Source organism: Protopterus annectens, chromosome 1.part0, assembly GCF_019279795.1.
Source record: "Protopterus annectens isolate FY-2018-M chromosome 1.part0, PAN1.0, whole genome shotgun sequence".
Taxonomy (NCBI): Eukaryota; Metazoa; Chordata; order Ceratodontiformes; family Protopteridae; genus Protopterus; species Protopterus annectens.
The window spans coordinates 1,717,469,979-1,717,495,417 of NC_056725.1; the positions used below are offsets into that span (position 1 = coordinate 1,717,469,979).

The 25,439-nt window shown below is 40.6% G+C and overlaps 1 protein-coding gene across 1 annotated transcript in view; it reads right to left on the reverse strand.

Moving 5' to 3' along the window:
* The window catches only part of ADGB (androglobin), a 4,124,629-nt gene that overhangs the window by 1,620,867 nt on the left and 2,478,323 nt on the right, over positions 1-25,439 (reverse strand). The window contains exon 21 of the mRNA XM_044074542.1: positions 8,433-8,600. Within this exon, the coding sequence (XP_043930477.1) occupies positions 8,433-8,600 (168 nt within the window). The remainder of the gene's footprint in view (positions 1-8,432; positions 8,601-25,439) is intronic.

Genomic DNA, 25,439 nt, shown 5'->3' on the forward strand with positions numbered 1-25,439 from the left:
GCTGAAAGAGTGACAAATAGCACAGGAGTCCTGCAGGTGGAGAGGTCCCAGGCAATAGATACAAGAAGTGTGACCATCTGTCAGAGACATCTTCTGACAGCACGAGTCACACTTCTTGAAGCCTGAGACCCTCTGTTCTTTGGACATAGTGAGCACACACACAAAACACACTACTCACACAGTCCCAGATTCAGAAACTTTAACTTAAAATGGGGAAAAATAAACTCACACACACGCCCTGACAGGAAGGGATGGGACAGGATTGAAGGCCCGACTAAGTAAAACTACAAGGGAAACAGTAAACTAGGAGCGAGAGACCCTAAAACAATCTAAAAGTGACAAATACACTAATATATGAGAGAAAAAGGAGGAATGGGGTGACTAAAATTTGAATAACAAATTACTTACCAAGAGCTGGTAAAAGGAGTACCTCATCAGTGAAGCGGCAAACGAGTTCTGGGTATTTACCGCCATCATGGGATATGGGGCTGCCTCGAGCAGGTAAAAGTGGCTCTCGAGCTTAGCAAGTGCCGAGTCGGAGCCGAGGATCGGCTCCGAACCCATCCAGCAAGAATGAAGGTGAGATTGACAACTTAACATCTTCCTGTTTGTGATAGCTACACTCATACATGTGGCTATGCCATGATATTGGCTCCAGAGCAGCTAAGCTCACTATGATGAAGTCCTAAAAGAGGACGAAAGTGCTTAACCAACTTTAAGTCTAAAGATTTGAAATACTTTTTTGGAGTAGTGTTCCAGTGTTATTTTAGCCTCAACCTTTGACACAACATGAGACTTTATACACTTAGCAGAGGCTAAGAGGTATCTCCCTGCCAAAAAACATATCTATATATTTATTTATTTTGTGTTTTTGTAGATTTAGAGAAAGCATATGACAGGGTGCCTAGAGAGGAGTTGTGGTATTGCATGAGGAAGTCAGGAGTGTCAGAGAAGTATGTAAGAGTGGTACAGGATATGTACGAGGGTAGTGTGACAGCGGTGAGGTCTGTGGTGGGAGTGACGGATGCGTTTAAGGTGGAGGTGGGGTTACATCAAGGATCAGCTCTGAGCCCTTTCTTATTTGCAATGGTGATGGACAGGTTGACAGACGAGATCAGACAGGAGTCCCCATGGACTATGATGTTTGTAGATGACATTGTGATCTGTAGTGAGAGTAGGGAACAGGTGGAGGAGACCCTGGAGAGATGGATATGCTCTAGAGAGAAGAGGAATGAAGGTCAGCAGGACTAAGACAGAATATATGTGTGTGAATGAGAGGGAGGATAGAAGAATGGCGAGGATGCAAGGAGTAGAGGTGGCGAAGGTGGATGAGTTTAAATACTTGGGGTCAATAGTTCAGAGTAATGGTGAGTGTGGAAGAGAGGTGAAGAAGAGAGTACAGGCAGGATGGAGTGGGTGGAGAAGAGTGTCAGGAGTGATTTGTGACAGACGAGTACCTGTAAGAGTGAAAGGGAAGGTCTACAAGACGGTAGTGAGACCAGCTATGTTACATGGGTTGGAGACAGTGGCATTGACAAAAAGGCAGGAGTTTGAGCTGGATGTGGCAGAGTTAAAGATGTTAAGATTTGCACTGGGTGTGACGAGGGTGGGCAGGATTAGGAATAAGTATATTAGAGGGTCAGCCCAGGTTGGAAGGTTTGTGGGACAAAGCCAGAGAGGCAAGATTACGTTGGTTTGGACATGTGCTGAGGAGGGATGCGGAGTATATTGGGAAAAAGATGCTAAGGATGAAGCTACCAGGTAACAGGAAAAGAGGAAGGCCTAAGATAAGGTTTATAGATGTGGTGAGAGAGGACATGCAGGTGGTTGGTGTGACAGAGCAAGATGCAGAGTACAGGAAGAAATGGAAACACGTGATCTGCTGTGGTGACCCCTAATGGGAACAGCCGAAAGAAGATGATGATTTATTTTGCATTTGTTTACCAGAATAGTGTACCGGCAACATAGCCCCTTTTCAGGAAAAGCCTAGGGAGAAAATCTCCAACAGAAAGTACAAAGTTATAGTTGAAAATCTTCAAACAGTAGAGTATTTAAACCAAAAGCCATATTCATAGCAGATTACTTGATTACAGGCATTGCATATTTAAACAATGAAAAAAGAAAGAACATTACATTTTTAATTCAGATAATCCAGGGTATATAATAAGTTTATTAATCAGACATTTGTGACAGAATACAGACTATTTAAATTACAAAAGTATATTTATTTTTTTGCAGGGTGTGTGGGAGGCAGGTTATATAGAGCAGAATGGAGTGGTTATTCGAGATAGATTTTAGTTAGTAGATTGGCAAATAATAGGCTTAGCCAGGGGATCTGCCTAAGCAGATTCATATGTCAGTAAGGTATTGTATAAGTTGTGATTTAAAAGCTACTTGGCTATTAATTTGTCTTAGCTGTTTTGGGATGCAATTCCAATGTTTGGAGATGCAGTCTGAGTCGACGATCCTGTAAGGCTGGGGACTAATGTTTCAAGGCAGTTGGCGATTTGTGAATAGAATCCCATCACTTTGTCAGTTTAATTCATTTTACATATACACAGTCGTAAGTGTCCATTCATACCAACAAATCTGACTGTTCCATTGTCAGAGCAATCTGCACAAAGAAGAGCTTTCATTTAAGACATCCTAATTGCAGTCACATGGTCTACAATGTGTATCTCTGTGATCCTCTACAGACTAGATTTATTTAAAGTGAAACAACTGTTTAACTTTTTGCTTGGAGTATTTTGTAGACTTGCACAGAGTCAGTCATTGCATTCTCTCCCCCCATTTAAAGAGCATTGCTTTTATTTGCCCAGGTGTGTACAGTAAAGGTTTTAAAGTGATATTATAGACAATGGGAAGCATAATCGTTTGTTAAAAATAATTGCAATTCAGTATCTGGGTCCCATCCAGGTAGGAGGTAGGAACAGCATGGCAAGAAAAGAAATCAGCAAATAGCTTGCTTGAGGAAGATGAGAATTACAAATAATGTGTTCCTTCACTATGGTTAGCATACACAAGATAAAGGGATGATCAGTTTACATTTGTGTGGGCAATAATGCAACTATGCATGATAATGATGTCGAGCTTAGCCTGGCTTGTATTAGAGGAAATACACTTTTATGAAGGAGATACCAAAATATGGATGGATGCATATTCATAAATGTCAAACTGAAAGACAGAAGGGTTGCCACATGGATAAGAAGGCTGACATCTGACTTGGACATACAATGATCGGTAATCAATGTAATAGCTCTCATTAATCATTTGTGGAAGGCTAATGTCGTAAAGTGATGCTTTTACAAGCACTTTCATGCATCTAGTAACCTACCATTTCCAAAAAGAAATTGTAGTTTTTGGCCATTTGGGCAGTTTTTCCATCTCTCTCAACTTTCTGATTTAAAAGCCCACATTTGTACTTGTTTCCTCCCTTTCCTGTAACTAGTTTAGTCCAGATACAGATTCTTAGTTTTAGCACTTAAATTTGCTTATTCCTGATCAGCACTTGTTCAGAACTTATAAAGTTGTAAAAACACTGCCGCCACTAGAAGTCACTCGCCAAGAATTCTGATGAAATCCCTTTGGAAGGGAAGAAAGCGCTCAATCTGTTTTAATTGTTTGTGTGTTCAACAATAAAATCTTGGCGAGTGACTTCTAGTGGCGGCAGTGTTTTTACAACTTTATAAGTGGACTTTTAACTGTCAGGCTCAAGTTTGTGTGTTCATACTTGTTCAGAACTTGTAAGCACTAAATAGCCTACTAATTATTACAGCACTCAACCTTCCTCATTGCCCTGAGGAAAACAGTTTTGGTACTTACTTTCCTCACTTGCTTAGAGAAAAACAGCTCTTGTACTCACTTTCCTCACTTATCTAGAGGAAAATAATTTTTTGTTCAGGCATGTCCAAGGGTCAGTTCTCAGTGTTCTCTCCTGTCTATCTGATGAATCTGGGCATCTTGTGGCAATGTAGAAATTGCCTCATGTACACAGACAACCCTCTCCTCCTACCACCCAACACTACAACCTGTGAGAGATGCACTTATCTAGCCAAACTGGAGGTAAAGCTCTCTCCAATCAAAACTCAACCTGACAGTCAAGAGGAGAAGGTAAACACTTGCACCACACCACACTCCTCACATAGTCTCATTAAATCTACACCACCAAAATCCACACATAGAAACACAAAAACATTTGCGGAGGCTCTCAATAATAATCTGCTCAAGCAACAGAGACTTTAAAGCAGAAATGCAAGCAACCTCCACCCCCCAACACAACCCAAATGACACATAGCCCACAGACTCAGTGTGCAACTTAACCACAGCCAATAAGGCAAAACAATGTACCCAACACACTAGCCATAGGTGACTCTATAGTCAGGCACACTGATATCCCACTAACCAGGCTAAACAAGGAGAAGGTTACTGTCAGCTGCCTGTCAGGTGCCAGGATCCGCCACATAACCCACACAAGTACAAATATGACTCTGTCATTGTCCATGTTGGTGTGAACGACCTGAGACGTACCTCCCTGGACTACATGAAAAGAGACATGGAAGAGCTCTCCCATCTTGTAGTCCAGGCAGGTATGACCCTAGCCCTGAGTAGCATTCTGCCATCACCCAGAATGATGCCGCAGTACAAGGACAAAATGTTTGACTTCAACAACTGGCTAAGCTTCTGGAGCCATACTAAAGGGATCCAGTATCTGTCTGCCTGGGATGACATGGTCGACAGACCACGATGCTTTGCCAGAGATGGCCTGCACCTGTCACCCCTGGGATTCTGGATACTGGCTAAGGTTCTTGCCACCCCTATAGTGCCGTTTTTAGGCAAGGTTCAAATGACAAATTCACCACTGAAACAGGAACAGGCAAGCAAAAACTGAGGGTGATGCTACTCAATGCTAGAAGTCTAAATCTCAGAATGCACTCAATCGAAGCACTCCTTAAAATGGAGAACATCAATATCTGTGCAGTGACTGAGGCCTGGTTCAAGGCCCTAGAGAGCACCCCTGCACTACCAGGCTATAACTCATACCACACTTTTCAGCCATGTAACCTGGACCAGAACACCAAAGGCGGAGGTGTGTCCATATTCATTAAGGATATCAACACCTCCAGGCTAGTTGCTCAGCATAATGCAGCTGAGGTTATCCAAGTGTAACTAACTCTGGGCAAAACTGCAATCCAAATTGTAGCTTGCTACAGATCACCCACCATGCCCCAGGATTCCCACTCCTCTTTTCTTGATGTACTGGAAAATATCAGGGTTCAACCAAACACCCTAATAATGGGCGATTTCAACTACCCCACCATTAACTGGGAAAACTACTCATGTATCAACTCCTTTGCTCAACGCTTTCTGGAATTCATAAACTCCAATGCCCTGGATCAACTTATCCACACCCCCACCAGGGGGCAACAATATCCTAGATCTAGTCATTACCAACATGAGTGGCCGGTGTTCCACACCTGTAGTCAATGCCGCACTGGTCCGATCCGACCATAAGCTAATTACCCTAGATGTCCACATCCTGCCCCCACCCACCATTAAGGAAACCATGGTAAAAAATGTCGCCAAAGCCAACTTCATGCCTCTTAAGACAGAAGTGGTGAACTTCATGACACCCATGCAGATGGACAATACAGTTACGACTACTGAATCCTACACAATTGCACTTTATAAGCACTTACATGAGTGCATGGATCGTGCTATCCCAAACAGAATCAAGATGCTATCCTCCAAAAAAAGGAAGCCAATCTGGTGGTCCCCTGCCATAAACAAACTGTACAACAGAAGGAAGAAACTGTTGCAAAAGAGAGTAAAATCCCATGAGCGGAGGAGCTCCCTGGTCAGCCTCAGTAAGAAGCTGCACTCCCTGATAAAATCCTCCAAAGCTAGTTATGAAAACAAAATCACCACTGATTCTAAAGACAACCACAAAGCATTCTATAGCTATGTCAAGAATCTCAATGGCAACACTCAGATCTGCTCTGAGTTACAGCACAATGGCACTAAATATACAGACCCAACTGATATTGCCAACATCCTGGCAGATAGGTTCATTGCTAACTTTACCCCCCTCTCACCCATTAAAGAGCCCATCTCTATACCGGAAGAATGCAAAGATCCTGTAATCACGGCTGCACAGGTAAAAACCACACTCTCCAAAGCCAAGAACACAGCATCCATGGGACCAGACAACATCCCAGGTTGTGTTCTACACAAACTACAGAATGAACTGGCACCCCACCTAAGTATCATGTTCAATCATAGCCTCACCTCAGGCTTTGTGCCTGCTGAATGTCGCACAGTGATGGTTATCCCACTCCACAAGGGGGGAGCCACCACGGACCCTGGAACTACCGCCCAATTAGTCTGATGAGCCTGGTCTGCAAGGCCATGGAACGTATCATCATGGAACTTATAAAAAAAGACATTGGTAATCTCCAAACACTGGACCCCACCCAGTTCGGGTTTGTAAAAGGCAGATCATGTCTCCTAAACCTGACAGACTTCTTTGAAGCAGTCACCAAAGCTGTAGACAAGGGTAAAGTGGTTCACACAGCCTATCTAGATCTTGCCAAGGCTTTTGACACCATCCCCCATTCTGAAATTATAGATAAACTCACTAAACTAGGTATAAATCCCTATGTCACAAGATGGGTTTCCAAATGGCTCACTGACAGAACCCACACTGTGAAAGTAGCAGACTCCAAATCCGACTTCAGACCAGTGACAAGTGGAGTACCACAGGATTCAGTCCTGGGTCCTCTCCTGTTTGGTATCTACTTCTCTGGCTAACACAGAAGGTCTTTGGCTAACAAAGTTTGCAGATGACTGCAAACTAGGAGCCATAATCAAAACTCCTAATGATGTGGACTTCCTACAAAAGGGCCTCACTGAGACAGATGCCTGGTGTCAAAGCCATGGCCTCAAGCTCAATGCCAAAAAGTGCATTGTCATCCCCTTTGATAAAAACTCTGTACCCATGAACTACAACATAGGCTGTAGTATACTTAACACCGAAAGTGTAATAAGAGACCTTGGGACACAGGTGGACAGTAGTCTCTCCTTTGATAATCACATCACCACAGTAATCAAGAAATCCTTCTACGTGGCACACCTCATTACAAAAGGTTTCTCATCCAGGAAAAAAGAGGTCATTTTTACCCTCTTCTCATCACTCATTAGACCCATTATAGAGTACAACGCCCCTTTTGGTATGTACCTCACAAGACATCTGCAACAACTGGAAAGGCTGCAGAAATACCTCACAAAGAGGATTACCGGCCTCAAACAGATGCCCTACGCAGACCATCTCAAAAAACTCCAGCTTTACTCCGTTGCATATCGCCTACTCAGAGGTGATCTCTGCCTAACATACAAAGCTATGTCAAACCCAGAGCTGTTGGACATGCTCCACTTAAAGAAATCCCAATCCCTCCGAGCTAAACGCTCTAGGGACCTAAACCTTGTCACCACAATAAACAGAACATGCCGGAGGGATAGATTCCTGTCCCACAGACTTCCCATACTCTGGAATAAACTACCTATCTATATCAAACAAAGCTCCTCATTAGCACTCTTCAAGAAAAATCTTGATGATTGGATGGGAAATAGGAAATTCACCTCGGGGATCACCTCTTTGGCTCTGCTCGACAGTGGCACAGTTAAAATAATTTTCTTGGGTGACAAAAGCCAGGATACCTTTTTGGCTGGGCTTGTATAGGCCCCAGGGCCGATAGCCTAGTACCTACCTATGAACCTATGAACCTATCAGGTAAAGTCACAATACATTAAAACTGTTGGGATCAATGAGAAAACAAATTCCTTTCTTTATGAAACTGGAATAATCTACATGCATTTAAATGTTGCTAGTCATGTCATTTTAGCTAAAGAAGCATTTCAGAGTAGACATACTTAGACAATTAACATCTGGCACGTAGAGCTGCCATACCACTCAACTGTCCAGATGTTTGAAAAATGTCCAGATTTTTGCCTCATATTTTTGGCCTATTCCTCACAAAATTTGTGGATTTTTGTGGCAAATCAGTGAGGATTGAATTTATTAAATAATGACAGGCATTTGAATTTCAGGCTTCATATCCTTTAGAAAATGAATGGTAACACAAGACCTTTTATTCTAGCATCTTTCTAAGTTTATAAGAGAAATATTTAAAATTTGTCCCTATTTTGGGACTCTGTTCCTCCATTATTCTTGTCCTTGTCCAGATATTTTGTGCTAAGAGGTTGAGAGGTATGAGAGCTATTCTTCTGCATTCAAAAGCTTCATATGAAGTCACAGGTTGAAGAAACTGAATTCTAACATTCAATAAACATAGCCATTATTTTAAGGAAAAACTATGCAAGCATTTTGGCATTCCCACTGAAAAACAAATTGAGCAAGCAGCAACAGTTGTAATTACCTTGACGTGTGCATCTATCAGCTCTTGACCAAACAAGCCCAGGGGACAGTGGGCTAGTTCAAGATCTTTTAGGGCCTTAGGTAGTTCATTCGCATCACTGAAGTTATTCATCACATTTCCAAGAGCTCTCATGATAGTTGTAGCTTGTTCAATAAAACGGATGCTTTCCTAGGGTCAGGGGTAATGGAGTTGACAGAGAGCATGAACAATTGTTAGAGGATCTGAAAAACTCACTTAGCACACACTTAATCAAAATTAGCTATTGTAACATTCAAACTAATGTGAGGAAAAAAATACTTCAGAATTGTTTCTCCTCTTCTGATTAAAATTCACTGATTACAGTTCCACCAATGTCTAAACTAAAGCGGAGTCATAAAACAGCAAAATATAAATAAACTGTGATTAGGCTGACAATCATAACTAGTATACATTAAACGAATTAAAGAAAATTTGCATTAAAGTTAAGTTTTGAGAGACAAATCTTGATATCCATTTTTTAAACAAACATCTTTATTGAATTATCACTTATGACACAGGCAATCAGACATGTATATAAACGGAAACAAACTGTAAATTGATATATTTTCAGTTACAAACATTATATATCACATATAATCTTCTATATGGTCATTATCAATCGAACATTAAATAGTTCATTCAATTTCTGCCTTCCCTAAAACCTTATTCCTCCTATAAAACATTATTCTGCATTTATTGCTCCCACAATTCCCATTTTTTCTGTGTAATTTGCTCCTACCCTTTTCTAAAGATCTCACTTCCAACTGTTTTATCTCTGTTAGCATATTCACTAGTTCTAGTATGGTCGTTTAAGAATTTGATTTCCACTTCTTAGTAACTGTTTTTTTGGCGGCCACCAGAATTAAAGTCTGCCAACTCATTACACTGCCATTCCCAATTACCTCTTTCTTCACCATCACACCTCTAACATTTGCAATCTACCTGAGGAAATATTCTTTATATATATATATATATATATATATATATATATATATATATACATATATATATATATATATATATATATATATATATATATATATGTGTGTGTGTGTGTCTGTGTGTATATGTGTGTATATGTGTGTGCATGTGTGTATATATGTATATATACACATGCCTATGTCACAAGTGATAATTCAGTAAAGGCATTTAAAAAATATAGGTTGAGACTCCCCCAACTTTTGTCCCTGTCTGCAGTTGATCATCTAAATGCATGGAAGGCAATGAAGCTTTGCACTGCTAGAGTACTTTATGCAGATTTAAACCGTGTCTCGATAATGGCACAGATGTCTATGGTCTCTAGAGTAGGGAGAGCTTGTAGGGTGTGGAGTTTCTTGTTTAGGCTCCTACGACTGAGCAGTAACACCTTTAGGTTTCTTTCAGTTTTATTTGCTATGTCAGTAAGTTTGTCAATTCAGCATTGCCTAAAAAAAGGCTCTAAGGGGGTGGATAAAGTTTTGGCTAATATTTGGAAGCCTGGGGAGACAGCGGAGACCATCTCTTGCATAGCAATGTGGTTTGTTAACCATGTTCTCCCATGCTGACAAATACTATATCACCCTAAAAAGACACCAGAAACTAAGCCAATTACTGAAGTCAATTATCTTTTGTTCATACTGTAGCATCATCCTTGGTGAAGGTAGAATGCTGCTCAATGCAAGGCACATGCCTGCCTGAGGCACATATTCAGATAAACCAGCAATGTTTCTCTTCATATACTCCAGGGAAATAAGTGTCAGTTCATAACACCCACATGGACTATTACAGAATCATACTGGTACCTGGGTAATCCGCGGTGATGCAGTAGTAGCGTTGTTGCCTCACAGCAAGAGGTTCTCCCATTCAATTCTCAGCTAGTATGTGGGGAGTGCCTTCTGTGTGGAGTCTGTATGTCCTCCACACGGGTCAAGTTGCGTTCTGAAAGACATGCGTGAATGGGCATGCCCTCGTTGAAGGTTGGGCGTCGAGCTGGCAACTCGGCACCGTGAAGATCTACTGCCAATCATTAGCGGACCGGAATTCCGCTGTGGCAACCCCTAACCTGGAAAAGCCGAAAGACAACAACAACAACTGGTACCTGTGGTGTAGTGACCTGAGTGCATGTGTAACTTGGTGGAGCCTGGCTCCAGATAAACTAACTGTTATATTTTCCTTGTTCAATCTTGGGAGTGGGGCATTTGTATGTTGTACAATGGAGTACCCTATGACAAGAGGCCTGGGTAATATGTTGCCTTGCCTTATGGGCTTTGCTCTTGGGGCTAAACTGGGTGTAGGAATATGTGCGGTGTTTGGTGTTTCTTTTAGTGAGTGTTTTAGAGACTGCTGAGGATATGTATTACTGTTTATAAGCTTAGAATGTCTTTGAGGTTTGGGAAGGTTCTTTTTAGTGCCTTAGAATAGTTTGGTCTATGTGTGGTAGACACTATATGCAGCGGATGTGGTGTGTGTGTTCTTGATTATCTTGTTTATATGTGAGATTTTTGCCTCCAGTGAAATTGTGAATGTACATCTCTCACATACTGTGTTTGTTTTTTAAGGATTAAATTGATGCCTGTGACAATTTTTACACAATCTCAGGATCCCCATATCTACCAAGCTGGCTATGGAGAAATTTGGAAATTTCATAATCATGTTGTCCAGACCTGTACTTTGGTGGGCTAGTATAGGTTGTAGACAGCCTCATGTTGTCCAGACCTGTACTTTGGTTGGTTACTATAGGTTGTGGACTGCTTTATACAGAGGTCTCCTTGGGTGGTATCTGGGGTTTGGCAGTAAACTAGGTCAGATTGTGTTAGGATTTAATAGTGGTGCTGTTTAATGTGCAAACCAGCTGCTCTAAGCTTGTCTCTACACAATGGCTTTGTTTTCACCACACTAAGTTAAAGGTTTTACCTCTAATGGAAGTTTTATAGATAAAATTTACTCTTTGGGCATTTGTGTCTGTTCAGGGTACTGCTAACCTCTTGATACAATAACAGCAAGAAAGGTTGATTTCAAGTTTAATACTACAACAAAACTTAAACTAAGTTGGTAATATAATTTCAAGTATTAGTGATCTTTAGAATGATTTAAAGGCAAAATCAACAAATAAAGCAAAACTAAAGCAGTAGCATTCTAAAATGTTAACTGAAGTGCAAAACAATACAATAAATCTCTTATCTGCCAAGAATGGAGCAAGATTAACTTAGGACCCTCTCAGAGTGTAATGGAGGTACCCAGCTGATGGGAGCTCTGGGAAAATGAGCAGGAAACAATTTGTAATAAGGGAGGTTTATTCAAGTGCAATACTGGTTTGCTGGGTGAGCGCTTAGTGTTATGGATATATAGAAAACAATGGGCGGGAAAGTAGTTAAGTTATACAGCAGAGAACAGCAATGAAAGAGGGGAGGGAGGAATTTTGGAAGTCATATTACCACAAGGGGTTGATGCCACAGACACATCCTTTTTAAAACTACAAGAAAAGGAGATGTGTTGAGAAAAAGTTTAAACTGGAGTGCTAGTTCTATGGTTAGAATTTCAGAAACTTTTAGCTTAATGCTTCTGTGCTCTAGAGCACAGATACCCTCTATGCTCCATAGCTCTACGGAACTGGATGGCATCCCGGGTTGTGTTTTAATTGGTCTAAAACATGAGCTAGCAACTCTCTTAAACTATAGCCTGAGTACTATTTTTGTCCATGATGAATGGAAAACAGCAACCATTATCCACTTCATAAATGGGGAACAGCAACAGATACTGGGAACTACAGACCCATAAGCTTAACCAGCCTTATCTGTAAGGCCATGAAACAAATGATCATGGAGGTTATAAATAAGGATATAGGTGATCTCCAAACCCACAGTTTGTTTTGTCAAAGGCAGGTCATGTCTGTTAAACCTGGTGGACTTCTTTGAAAATATCATCAGAGCCATAGACAAAGGCAAATCTGTGCATACAGCCTACCTTGACTTAGTAAAGGCCTTCGACACAATCCCATATTCGTGCATCATTGATAAACTCTACCAGCTGAATATCAACCCTTATGTCATCAGGTGTGTTGCTGACTGGCTCACCAACCGGTCACACTCAGCCAAATTTGGGGAGTTTATATAAACCAGCAGATTTGTCACCAGTGGTGTTTCACAGGGGTCAGTGCTGGGCCCCCTAGTACTTGGAATATACTTCTCAGTAATTCAGGCCAAAACAGAGGGGCTTTGGCTGATAAAGTTTGCTGACAAATGCAAATTAGGTGCAATCACTGAATCCACAAATGATGTCAATATACTTCAAGAGGGACTTACACAAACTAATGACTGATGCCAAAGCCATGGACTCAAACTCAGTACTTAAAAAAATGCATTATCATCCCCTTTGGCAAAAATGATATCCCTGCAGACTATCACATAAATACTAATACCCTAAGTAACAACTCAGTAGTGATAGACTTGGGAACGCAAGTTGAATGTAGCCTAAACTTTGACCACCATGTGGCTACTGTTGTAAGGAAGGCATTATGTGTCACACACCTCATCAGCAAAGGCATTGCCTCAAGAGCGAAAGTGGTCATAACACCCCTGTACTCAACCCTCATCAGGCCAATAATTGAGTACAATGCTTCCTTTGGTATGTACCTTACCAGGTACTCGCAGCAACTTGAGAGACCTCAGAGATTTCTAACTATGAAAATTCAAAGTCTCCAGCATATGTCATACACTAACACACTGAAGTCACTGTCACTGTACTCTGTAGCATAGAGACTACTTACAGGAGACTTGTGCCTGGTCTACAGAGCAATCTCAGATCCAAACCTAATGGAAATGCTGCACATCTGCAAATCAAATGGGACAAGGTTCACCCTCTCCAAGAATCTTAACCTGACCTGCGACATTAATAGGGTCGGCTGGAGAGACAGATACATCTCTAAGAGGTTGCCACTCCTCTGGAATAGGATATCAGTTCACATCAAGCAAAGCCCTTCTATGACACTATTAAAGCATAGCCTGGATGACTGGATGGGAAACTGTAAACTCCTGCTGGGGATTTCACTTATGAACCTCCTAGATCTAACTAAGATCTCAAGTTTAGGCAAGATCCTTTATGTTGGGTTTCCCTAGTATTATACTGGTTACACATGGCAAGTCTTATAAAGACTTTCGGGTCAATAGCCTAGTGATCACCTTTGAACCTATAAAATAATCATTTCCTTAGTTACAGTCATTTCTTCATGCAAACAGAGTACTCTGAAAGGAATTTTTAAAATCTGGTACTCATTACACTTCCAAAACATATGTTCCCGGTTAGCTGTTCCTTACCCATTATACCTGCAACTCTTGCTATATACCTGAGGAAAATTTCTTTGAAGTTTGCTTGCTGTATAAAAATACCTATACAAACACTTGCAGGCAAAAACCCTACGCCTTTTGGACTTTGTTGTATACTTGGGAGCCATACATATGTCCTTCCATTGTTCTTTTGTAAATTGCTTTTCCACTCTCTATTCCAAATCTTTTCTGTCTTCCTCTGATTGAATCTTATAGTTATTGAACAATAGTTTATATACATAGTAATTTTCCATTTTTTTTAAAAGCAGCTTCTTGTCGAGATTCAGCTAAAAACTCTACCAGAGCAGGTATTTCACTTATGATTGCTACATACCTTTCCCTTTACCAATACTCTGATATAAATCCCTGCTAAGGAAGGCAGCCTCTAGTCAGCAGTCCAAATGTCTTCTTGGCCACATTCTATTATATTACTTTTTCCTGTGTAGTCATCTGCTCCCAATACCTTGGTTCCTTGTCCAGATTTCTCCAGTAAATTCCATCTTCCTGCTTATTTTCTGTACCCCTACTTAACAGTCATTCCTACTGGCAAAATATCCTTTATCCATTCTTGTGTTGGCTTAGTTCTTAAAATACTTTCTGCTACTTTATTTTATGTTTTTTTTAAATTTCTCCAAGTCTTTTGGATTTCTAATACCATGATGGGAATGAACCCCATTCCCAAGTTAGAGTATGATTAAAGTTCATGAAATTAGTATTGCTCTCAATCTTTGATGTCAGCCAGAAGTGCTCTTCACAGCACCTGCAATGTGCCCAGTAATGACTCCTTCTGCAATTCCTACAGGGTTACATGTACTGGTAACATATCTAAATACAATTGTAGATTCTTTTTTATAAGACCTGTTGCTCGTACTACTATTGGAACTGTCTGGATATCTTTCTGCCATATTGCTCTTATTTCTACCTGCAAATCCTGACATTTTATGACTTTGTGTCTCTCTGCATGCAAGACACTGTAGTCACTGGGTGTGGCGATTTTAATGATCAATGCTACTTTTGTCTTCTTTTCATGGACCACTATATCCAGTTTTCTAGCATCTATCTTTTGAACTGTTGTTAATGGGTGATCCCATGTGATGTAGACTTCATCATTTTCTATTATGTTTTGTGGCTCATGTTTCCTGTGTTTTTCAGCCACTTCAGTACCATAATGTTTGCACAATCACCAGTGCAATAGTCTTGCCACATTATTATGCCTTTCAGTATACAGTCCTCCTGCCATTAGAATGTCACAACCAGCAACAAGGTGTGCAACTGTTTCCAATTCTTTTTTACAAAACCTACATTTGTCTCTTTCTCCCACATGTTCAATGGACTTTGTAAATCAACATGTATGTAGCCCACTATCTTGGGACACCAATATTAACTCTTCATATTGGTTTGAATTTGCCTTTTCTTAACCATTCCTGCATTCGATCCTGATCAACATGAAGTTCTTCCAGAAGTTGTCTATACTTGCAACTATAGTTATGCATTTTACACATTTCTTATCTTCTCATCTGGTCCTTCACCTTATATTCTTTCGATTTTTGGCTCATTCAGTTGCTGCCTGATTTTTATCTACTTCTGGTTTGATTTCCATTCCTGCTTGATGCCAATATGCTTCTGCTTGATTAAGCAAAGACATCATTTTAGATTTATTCTCCTCATGTTTCTAAACTTTCACTAAATTTGGGTCTTGTAAGGTCAGCAGATACGTGTGCAGTCCCATGATTGCTTATCTAAACACGTAATCAATTTCAAGGATGCCCATCCTTCTTCAGAATGGGGAACATATAATTGTGGTATGCACTGATTTTTATACATCATTTGGTGAGCATGAAACATCCTCTTTGTTTTCCTGTCTAGTCTATTCAACATATTTTGGGGCCAGTCAGTCACTCCAAAACTGTAAGGTAGAACAGGAATAGCAAATTGGTTTATAGCTTGAATTTTATTCCTATATGTTAACACTGTTTTTAGGATTAATTTAAGCCTTCTAAAGTATTCCTTACTAAGTTGTATTCATATTTGTTCATGTTTTATTCTTGATCCTTCATCAATTCCCAACTATTTATACACTCCCTCTTGTTCAAGTTCTTTTATATCATATCTGTGTCTCAAAATGATATTTTCTTGCTTCTGCACATTTATCAAGATCAAATGACATTCTTATATCATGTGAAAAAGTTTTGACAACTTGCAGTTGTGCTTTCAGTTCCTCAACTGATGAACTATACAGTTTTAAATCATCAGCAAAGAGAAGATGAGAAGTCTTCACACTTTGTTGTTTTCTAGGAGCAAAATTACAGCCATGGTCTAAGCTGTTAAGTAGATGGTTTAATGGGTTAAGGGTAAGACAGCATAGCAGTGGTTATTTTACTGTATGTTTGTCATTATTCTCATTAATAATCTGCATCCAAAATCACACTGTCTTATTATTTCTTGAACTTGCCACCTCCTTCTTCATCATCATCCCTTTCCACTTTGAATTACATCTGGTGGTGTTTTATAAATAAATAAATATGATCCTTAACAGTGCAGCTCTAAAATATCTATTTAAATCAGGTAATCCTAAACTATCTTCTTCTACTGGAACAATCAACTTATCCTAATTAAAATTTTCCCTTTTCCCCTCCCAGATAAATGCCTTCAACTCTTTATTAATTATTGTTTATAACTTATTGTCTAGTTTATAAAAATATACCTGACCTACATATAAAACTAAAATAAAAAATTAAAAACATTTTCACTGCTGTATCTCACTATCCATAAACATAAACAAGAGCTTCCAGTTACTCAGATTTTGTATTATTAGAGTGATAATTAGATATTTTATTATTAGAGTGTTGCTGCTGGTTTTGGTTGATAATACTTAGCCTTTAGTCAGATTAATATTTTATTCCTCTACAGTTTCAGATGTACATTTCATTGCATGTGTTATAATTTAGTGCCTTATTGTTATTCTAGCATTTTTGTTTTATATGGCCTATGTCTATTTAATTACATTGTTTTCCTTTTAAGGTTATTTTTCTTTTCTCTGTTTATTATATTCTTTTCATTACAGATTTCTGCTCCCTCTCAAGGCATTGTGCTGTTCCCTACAACTGTGTTAGATGCTCTACTTCCTAAACCATCTGCAAAACGTCCCAAACCCTCAGAATTAAATAAAATTTACTCAGTGCATGTCTAATAGGTCCTTTATCTATCTTGATTTTCAGTATTAACTATTTGTGTTCAGCTAAAATTAGTGGTGTGCAGGTCTATATTATATTCTGAAAAGCCGACAATATTGAAGCTGATATTGTCGACACGAGAATAGCAAAAGCACACATCGAACGTATAAACGGAAATCTCCGTAAGGGGACATTTCCATTTACTGCAATGTAGTACGGTCTCGGAGTTGGCATATTTAAGTAGCAGGGAGTGTGGGGGGTGCAGGGGGCTTGCCCCCTGCTTAAACCTGTTAGGGTACTTTTTTCTTTTCTTTTTTTTTTTTTTTATAAGTTCGATGTTTGAAGACATCGACCATATGGTGTTCGATATTTTCAACCATCTATCTCATAATATAGACCCATGGTGTGCACACTGCTTAGGAGTAGTGTAACTCCATATTCCCATCATCTTTGCTTTTTTGTCATTCACCTTAATATATAGTACAGGTGTTTAGACCCTTTAAAGCTAGATAACATCTCTAGTGTGTTATCCAATACATTTTTTTGTTTTTTCTATATAGTTCTTTAGCTTGGTGGTTGTTACTGATAGAAAAATACACAAATGGATCTGACTCGTGGTCATGGTTCTAGCTGCTCCATTCACCCTCACTCTTCTCGGGCTCACTCTGCTCCCTTACCCTACCCCCATTCCCACCCATCCCCACTTTCTTTTCTTCATAGGTTCATAGGTTCATAGGTTCATACTAGGCTATCTGCCCAAGGGCATTTATAAGCCTAGCCCATAGTTATGTGGCTTTCGTCACCCCTTTAGTTTGAAGAAAACTATGCCTATTATTTTGCTGTGCCTCTGTCAAGCAGTGACACTGAAGTAATCCCTGGGGTATATCTGCGATCTCCCATCCATTGCAGTCATCTGCAAACTTTGTCAGCCATAACCCTCTTGTGTTTGCTTGTACTTCAGAAAAGTAGATGCCGACCAAGAGTGGTCCCAGGACTGAGCCCTGTGGGACACCACTTGTGATAGGCTTTGAGTCTGACATGGCGCCAGCAACTCTGACCCTGTGGGTTCTGTCACTTAGCCAGTTTGCAACCCATCTTGTGATGTATGGGTTTACATTCAAGCTGATGAGTTTTTCGATGATACCTGAGTGGGGTATTGTGTCGAAAGCCTTTGCCAGGTTGAGGTAGGCTGTATGGACTGCCTTGCCCTCATCAATGGCCTTGGTGACTGTTTCGAAAAAGTCAACCAAGTTTAAAAGGCATGATCTGCCTTTGACAAAGCCAAACTGGGTTGGATCCAAGGTCTGCAAGTTCCCTATGTCTTTATTTATGAGTTCCATTATGATCCTCTCCATGGCTTTGCAGATAAGGCTTGTCAAGCTAATGGGACGGTAATTTCCAGGGTCGTTGGAGGCACCGCCCTTGTGAAGTGGGACCACAGTCGCCGTGCGCCACTCCTTGGGTACATATCCTGAGGTGAGGCTAAGATTAAACAGCTGTCATAACTGCGGGTTTAATTCCTCATTGAGTTCGTGGAGCACACAGCCGGGGACACCATCCGGTCCCATGGATGCTGTGTTTTTTGCCTTGGAGAGAGCAGTTCTCACTTGGGCGTTGGAGATGTTTGGGGGGCTACAATCCTCTGGTATAGATATCTCTCCTTTTGGGGGGAGGGGGGAAGAAGTTTGCACTGAACCTGTCAGCCAGTATGTTGGCAATGTGTGTAGGTTCAGTAATCTTCACATCATTTTGAACTAATTCTGAGCATATCTGGGAGTTTCCTCCTAGGTTTCTAACATAGCTAAAGAAGGCCTTATGATTGCCTTTTGAGTCCTTGGCGATTTTTCTCTCAAAATTTGCCTTGGATGATTTTATGAGAGCTCTTAGTTTTTTACTTATAATGATCAAAGGTGTCTTACCTTTCAAGGATTTTGCTCTATCTTGTAGTAGCTTCCTCCTTTTGTTGTAGAGCTTGTTTATGGCTGGGGTCCACCAGACTGGACGCTTGCCTTTGGTACAAAGAGTCTTAGTTTTGTTTGGGATTGCCTGATCCATGCAGTCCTGTAGGTGCTGGTAGAAGGTATTTGTAAGTGATTCAGCGGTTTGAGTAATGTTTACCACTGGCTCAGGGGCCTTAAAGGAGACCGCACTAGTTTTTAGAAGTGTGAAGTCGGCTTTTGAGAAGTTTTTCACTGTGGTCTTTTTTATTTCAGGTGGGGTGGGATGAGGACCTCCAGCGAGATTAGTTTATGATCTGATCTCACCAGTGAGGTATACTTCCGGTGTTGAACATTGTGATCCCATGTTCGTGATGATGAGATCAAGTATGTTTTCTCCTCTTGTGGGGATGGTGACTAGTTGTTCCATGGCATTTGAGTTTATGAACTCCAGGAACCTTTGGGCTAGAGTGTTTGGGCTTGAGTAGTGTTCCCAGTCTATATTAGGGTAGTTGAAATCACCTAGTATGATGGTGTTTGGAGATACATTTATCCCCTCCAGTGTTTTCAGGAAGGCCATGTGAGGTTCCTGAGTTTGAGAGGGTGGCCTGTAACATGCTACAAATTGCAGAGCAGTCTTGCCTATGGTTAATTGCACCTGGATGGTCTCCGATGCATCGTGCATTGCCACCAACCTTGAGGTGTGTGTGTGTCCTTTATGAATATGGACACCCCCCCTCCTTTCTTGGTGTTGTCTGGATTTTGGGGCCGGAACGCATGATATGAGGTGAAACCTGATAGTGCTGGGGTGCTCTCAGGAGCCTTGAACCAGGTTTCTGTCACAGCACAGACATCGATGTTCTCCATACTGAGAAGGGCCTCGAGTGCGTGCATCTTGAGATTGAGACTTCTGGCATTGAGCAGCATTACCCTTAGTTTTTTTCCTTTTTTGTGTTCTAGGGTGGTAGGTTTAGAATTTGAGCCTTGCCTAAAAAGGCACTATGGGGGTGGCAAGAGCCTTTGCCAATATCCGGAAGCCCAGGGGTGACAGGTGCAAGCCGTCCCTTGCGAAGCAGCGTGACTTGTCCAGCATGTCATCCCAGGCAGACAGACATTGGATCCCCTTTGAATGACACCAAAATTTAAGCCAATTATTAAAGCTGATCATCTTATCACTGTATTGTGGCATCATTCTAGGTGAAGGTAGGATACTGCTCAAGGTCAGGGTCATACCTGCCTGGGCTACATAATCAGAGAGCTCCTCAATGTCTCTTTTCATGTAGTCCAAGGAGGTACGTCTCAGGTCGTTGACACCAGCATGGACAATGACTGAGTCGTACTTGTACCTGCTGTTGAGAGACCTGAGTGCTTGCGTTATGTGGCGGATTCTAGCGCCCGACAGGCAGCTTACTGTGACCTTCTCCTTACTTAGTCTGGTGAGCGGGACGTCAGTGTGCCTGACTATGGAGTCACCAATGACTAGTGTGTCTGGCATTATGTTTGGCCTTAAGGGCTGTGACTGTTTGACACTCTGACTTTGTGGTCTATGTGTTGCATGTGTTGGGTCCTGAGGTGGTAGTTGTTTGGGTGTCTGCTTTGGAGGCCTCTGCTGTTTTGGTAGATTTTTGGTCAGAGCCTCCGAGTATGTCTTTTTGTGATTATGTGTATGATTTGAAGTTGTGATGGTACTATGTGTGACTGGGTATGTAGTGTGTGTGGTTACCTTCTCCTCCTGTCTGGTCTTGCCAGTCCTATGTTGAGAGAGCTCAGCCTCCAGTTTGGCCGTATAGTTGCATCTCGCGCATGTATTTGTGTTTTGTGGGAGAAGGAGAGGATTGTCTGTATACATGAGGCAATTGTAACATTGCCTCAATATTCCCAGGTTCACCAGTTGAGCAGGAGAGGACACTAGCAACTGATCCCTCGACATGCTAGTAGTAATAGATAAAAAAACTTTCAAAAGACTCCGGGGGATGTGGGTTCTAGGCTGGTGGGGTACTATCTATAATAATAGTGCTTTATCAAGGTGCAAGTACTGTAAGAGCAAGTGCTAGGCTTTACAGATAGAGAATAGTCTACTTGGGAATCAAGTAGAGATGACGTTTTTAGTTATAGGATACGCTGGTTAGATCGGCAGTACAGTTTGAGGAAGGTAGTTTTAAGGGAAAATTTGAAGAGTGGAATTTAGGTAGCCCGAATAGTTTAACCTTGTTTAACCGCCGCTGCTCTTGTGTGCAACAGTGGCAACTCCGCGTTAAATCGCACTAAAGTGCGCTGACGCGTGCTTTATAGCAGGGGGCTGGAAAAAACAGGAAATGACCCAAAATGGCCAACAAATTACTAGTTGCTGTCTCTAACCACTCCTCTGAGGACAAACAAGCAGCTCAGTACTCCCCACTCCCACTGGTGAGTAAAGAAACTACCTCTGGCCACACAAGAAAATGGAGGAACACAGGAACCAAATACAAAGCCCAGGGATCAGCAAAATCTGATCACTGGAACAACTAGCTAGGAAAGTTAAGGAAAGGAGAAGTATTTTTTTTTTTTTTTTTTTTTTAGTTTTTTTGCAAACAGACAGAAAAAATACAGTAAATGCTTTGGTATTCGACTAAATTGCTATCAAAGGCTGGTACACTTGAGTGTATTAGCCTGTTTGTTACTTTTAAGCAAAACTTTAGCCAACAAGTGCAATCAACAATTTAAGCACAGAAAAACAGGAAAATCAGGTAATAAAACAGTAATATAGGCACAAACAGTAGTCGAAAAGCTCAAAAGATCGAAAAATGCAAAATAAAATGTTTAAAAAATACTTATAATCAAGAAAGTCACTTTCTCTGCTCTCTGCTGGCTTAGGAACTCTGCAGTGGACCACGAGGAGCTATGCCAAGTTCTCTAATGCCAGAAAAGCCAGCCAAAGTGTGCTTTATAGCAGGGGGCTGGAAAAAACAGGAAATGACCCAAAATGGCCAACAAATTACTAGTTGCTGTCTCTAACCACTCCTCTGAGGACAAACAAGCAGCTCAGTACTCCCCACTCCCACTGGTGAGTAAAGAAACTACCTCTGGCCACACAAGAAAATGGAGGAACACAGGAACCAAATACAAAGCCCAGGGATCAGCAAAATCTGATCACTGGAACAACTAGCTAGGAAAGTTAATTAAAGGAGAAGTATTTTTTGGGTTTTTTTTTTAGTTTTTTTGCAAACAGACAGAAAAAATACAGTAAATGCTTTGGTATTCAACTAAATTGCTATCAAAGGCTGGTACACTTGAGTGTATTAGCCTGTTTGTTACTTTTAAGCAAAACTTTAGCCAACAAGTGCAATCAACAATTTAAGCACAGAAAAACAGGAAAATCAGGTAATAAAACAGTAATATAGGCACAAACAGTAGTCGAAAAGCTCAAAAGATCGAAAAATGCAAAATAAAATGTTTAAAAAATACTTATAATCAAGAAAGTTGCTTTTTCTGCTCTCTGCTGGCTTAGGAACTCTGCAGGGGACCACGAGGAGCTATGCCAAGTTCTCTAATGCCAGAAAAGCCAGCCAAAGCATGCTTTATAGCAGGGGGCTGGAATAAACAGGAAATGACCGAAAATGGCCAACAAATTACTAGTTGCTGTCTCTAACCACTCCTCTGAGGACAAACAAGCAGCTCAGTACTCCCCACTCCCACTGGTGAGTAAAGAAACTACCTCTGGCCACACAAGAAAATGGAGGAACACAGGAACCAAATACAAAGCCCAGGGATCAGCAAAATCTGATCACTGGAACAACTAGCTAGGAAAGTTAAGGAAAGGAGAAGTATTTTTTTGGGTTTTTTTTTTAGTTTTTTTGCAAACAGACAGAAAAAATACAGTAAATGCTTTGGTATTCGACTAAATTGCTATCAAAGGCTGGTACACTTGAGTGTATTAGCCTGTTTGTTACTTTTAAGCAAAACTTTAGCCAACAAGTGCAATCAACAATTTAAGCACAGAAAAACAGGAAAATCAGGTAATAAAACAGTAATATAGGCACAAACAGTAGTCGAAAAGATCAAAAGATCGAAAAATGCAAAATAAAATGTTTAAAAAATACTTATAATCAAGAAAGTTGCTTTTTCTGCTCTCTGCTGGCTTAGGAACTCTGCAGGGGACCACGAGGAGCTATGCCAAGTTCTCTAATCCCAGAAAAGCCCGCCAAAGCGTGCTTTATAGCAGGGGGCTGGAAAAAACAGGAAATGACCTAAAATGGCCAACAAATTACTAGTTGCTGTCTCTAACCACTCCTCTGAGGACAAACAAGCAGCTCAGTACTCCCCACTCCCACTGGTGAGTAAAGAAACTACCTCTGGCCACACAAGAAAATGGAGGAACACCTAAGTAAACCACACCCCTGAACGTTTTCTCCAATCAATCCCTCCTACCTCACCAGTCCCCTCCCCTCTTTTTACTATTGTTTTAAAATCACCTTCCCCTCTGGCACTGTTTAGGCTCAACTTCCTTCCACTACTACTCTTCTCTACCTCCCCACTTTTTTCAATTCCTCTATTCTGAAAAATTCACCTCTTAGAATGACATTCTGCCACTGCTTACACTACTACGCTCTGCTATTATGCTTTTTCCTCCTAGCATACTATTCTACTGACCTCCATGGGTATACAATCAAATGCTACCCCTCCACAACACTCACATGCACGTCTCATCACCTTCCATGCAAATCTTATCTATATACTATCACTAGCTTTAATACTATTCCCTTCCCTTTAAGATATCTACAACACACCAACCCTTGGTTGTCCTACTACAGGTATAATCAACTAACAACCAAACTAAAAAACATAATATTGTACTCTTTAACAAGGATAAAACTCCAGTCAGATATTCATCCCAACCTAGGCCCCATCTGTAACTCTCATTCAACTGACCAATTGTCTTCCGTCTCTTCTTCTTCTAGATCAATCCAAAATCTCACTGTCACTAATACATACACCTCCTTACCTATTACTTGTAACTCTGATCTTCTTATAACAAATTTCAATCTCAGAAGCTTTATCAACAAAATCCCTGAATTCCATGCTACCTTGGCCACCTACTCTCCAGACATTGTGATCATAACTGAAACCTGGTTAAAGCCCCACATCATGGACTCTGAAATAACAACAAATTATTACAATATTATAAGACATGATAGGCTAAATAAACAGAGTGGGGGAGCTGCAATTAATTTTAAAGACTCTCTTAAGTTTGATAAACCAAAATGTTCCCCTACAGAGACCCTAACTGCTGAAATGCTAATCACTCACCTGCATGTTAATCTTCAGAAATCCATTAATATCATTGCCATGTACCTACCGCCAGGTAACAACCTACATAGCATTGAATCCCTCGTGTCCTGGTCATCTTTTTCTCTAGCCCAAAAAAAACATCATCCTAGATGATTTCAATCTTGACTGGTTCTCCTGCTCCTCTTACTCTCCTACCAACTTCATAAACTTATACAACTTCACATAAACTATAAGCTATCCCAACTGTACCGACAAACAAAAAATCACTACTTGACTGGAACTTAATCATCAAGCCAAACCTGGGGTACCAGGCAGGCTGTCTACCAGTCATACTAAGTGACCATGTCCCTACATTTCTAATCAGGAAAGGAATACATATCCAGACTTGCATCCCTTTCAAATACAACCGCAGCAAAAATAATTTCTCCCCTGACACCTTCAATGTACTACTACAACACTGTGATTGGTCACCATTAAAAAGCCTGAAACAAGACCTTGCTGTACAATATTTCAACAACAAATTCCTTGAAATATTAAATAATCTTGCTCTCTCCAGGAAAATTCCCCAAAAATCCAAACAACTCCTATGGCTATCTAATGAAACTAAACAACTAATGAAACAAAGAGACAGAGCCTGGTCATTATACCATACAACCAAAAACAAAAGTGATCTCAACCTATATCAGCAACTTAGAAACCGAGAAGAAAGAAAGAGTCATTAGTGATAAAAAAAATACTTTTTTACCTGCCAACAAAAATATCAGCACAACCCACAAAAATTCTGGTATAACATCAACCACCTCCTTAAACCTGGCAAATCCTCCACCACTGCTCCCCTCACTAGTAATACCACTGAACCCTTAGTCTCAACGTTCAGCTCTCACTTCATCTACTCTATCACGTCTTTCTTAGACAGCAAAATAAACCTACCACTCACTGTCCCCTCACTAATTCTTTCTTTTTTAAACTCATTCTAACCACCTATATAAAAAAACTTCTATGTAAACTAAAACCCTGCTGTCTGGCTGCTGATCAGCTTTCCAACGAATACTTAAATCTAGCTGCTCTATCCATTGCCTGCCTCATATCCATACTAATAAATGACTCTATTTCACAACAGTGTGTACCCAACCTATAGAAAATGTCTTATATCATACCACTATATAAGGGCGGTGCATCTAGAGATATTACTAACTACCGACCCATCGCCATCCTCTCTCCCATAGCAAAAATCCTACAGAAATGTATTCACCAACAACTCATGGATCACCTCACTACTAATACCCTACTATCCAGCTCTCAGCATGGTTT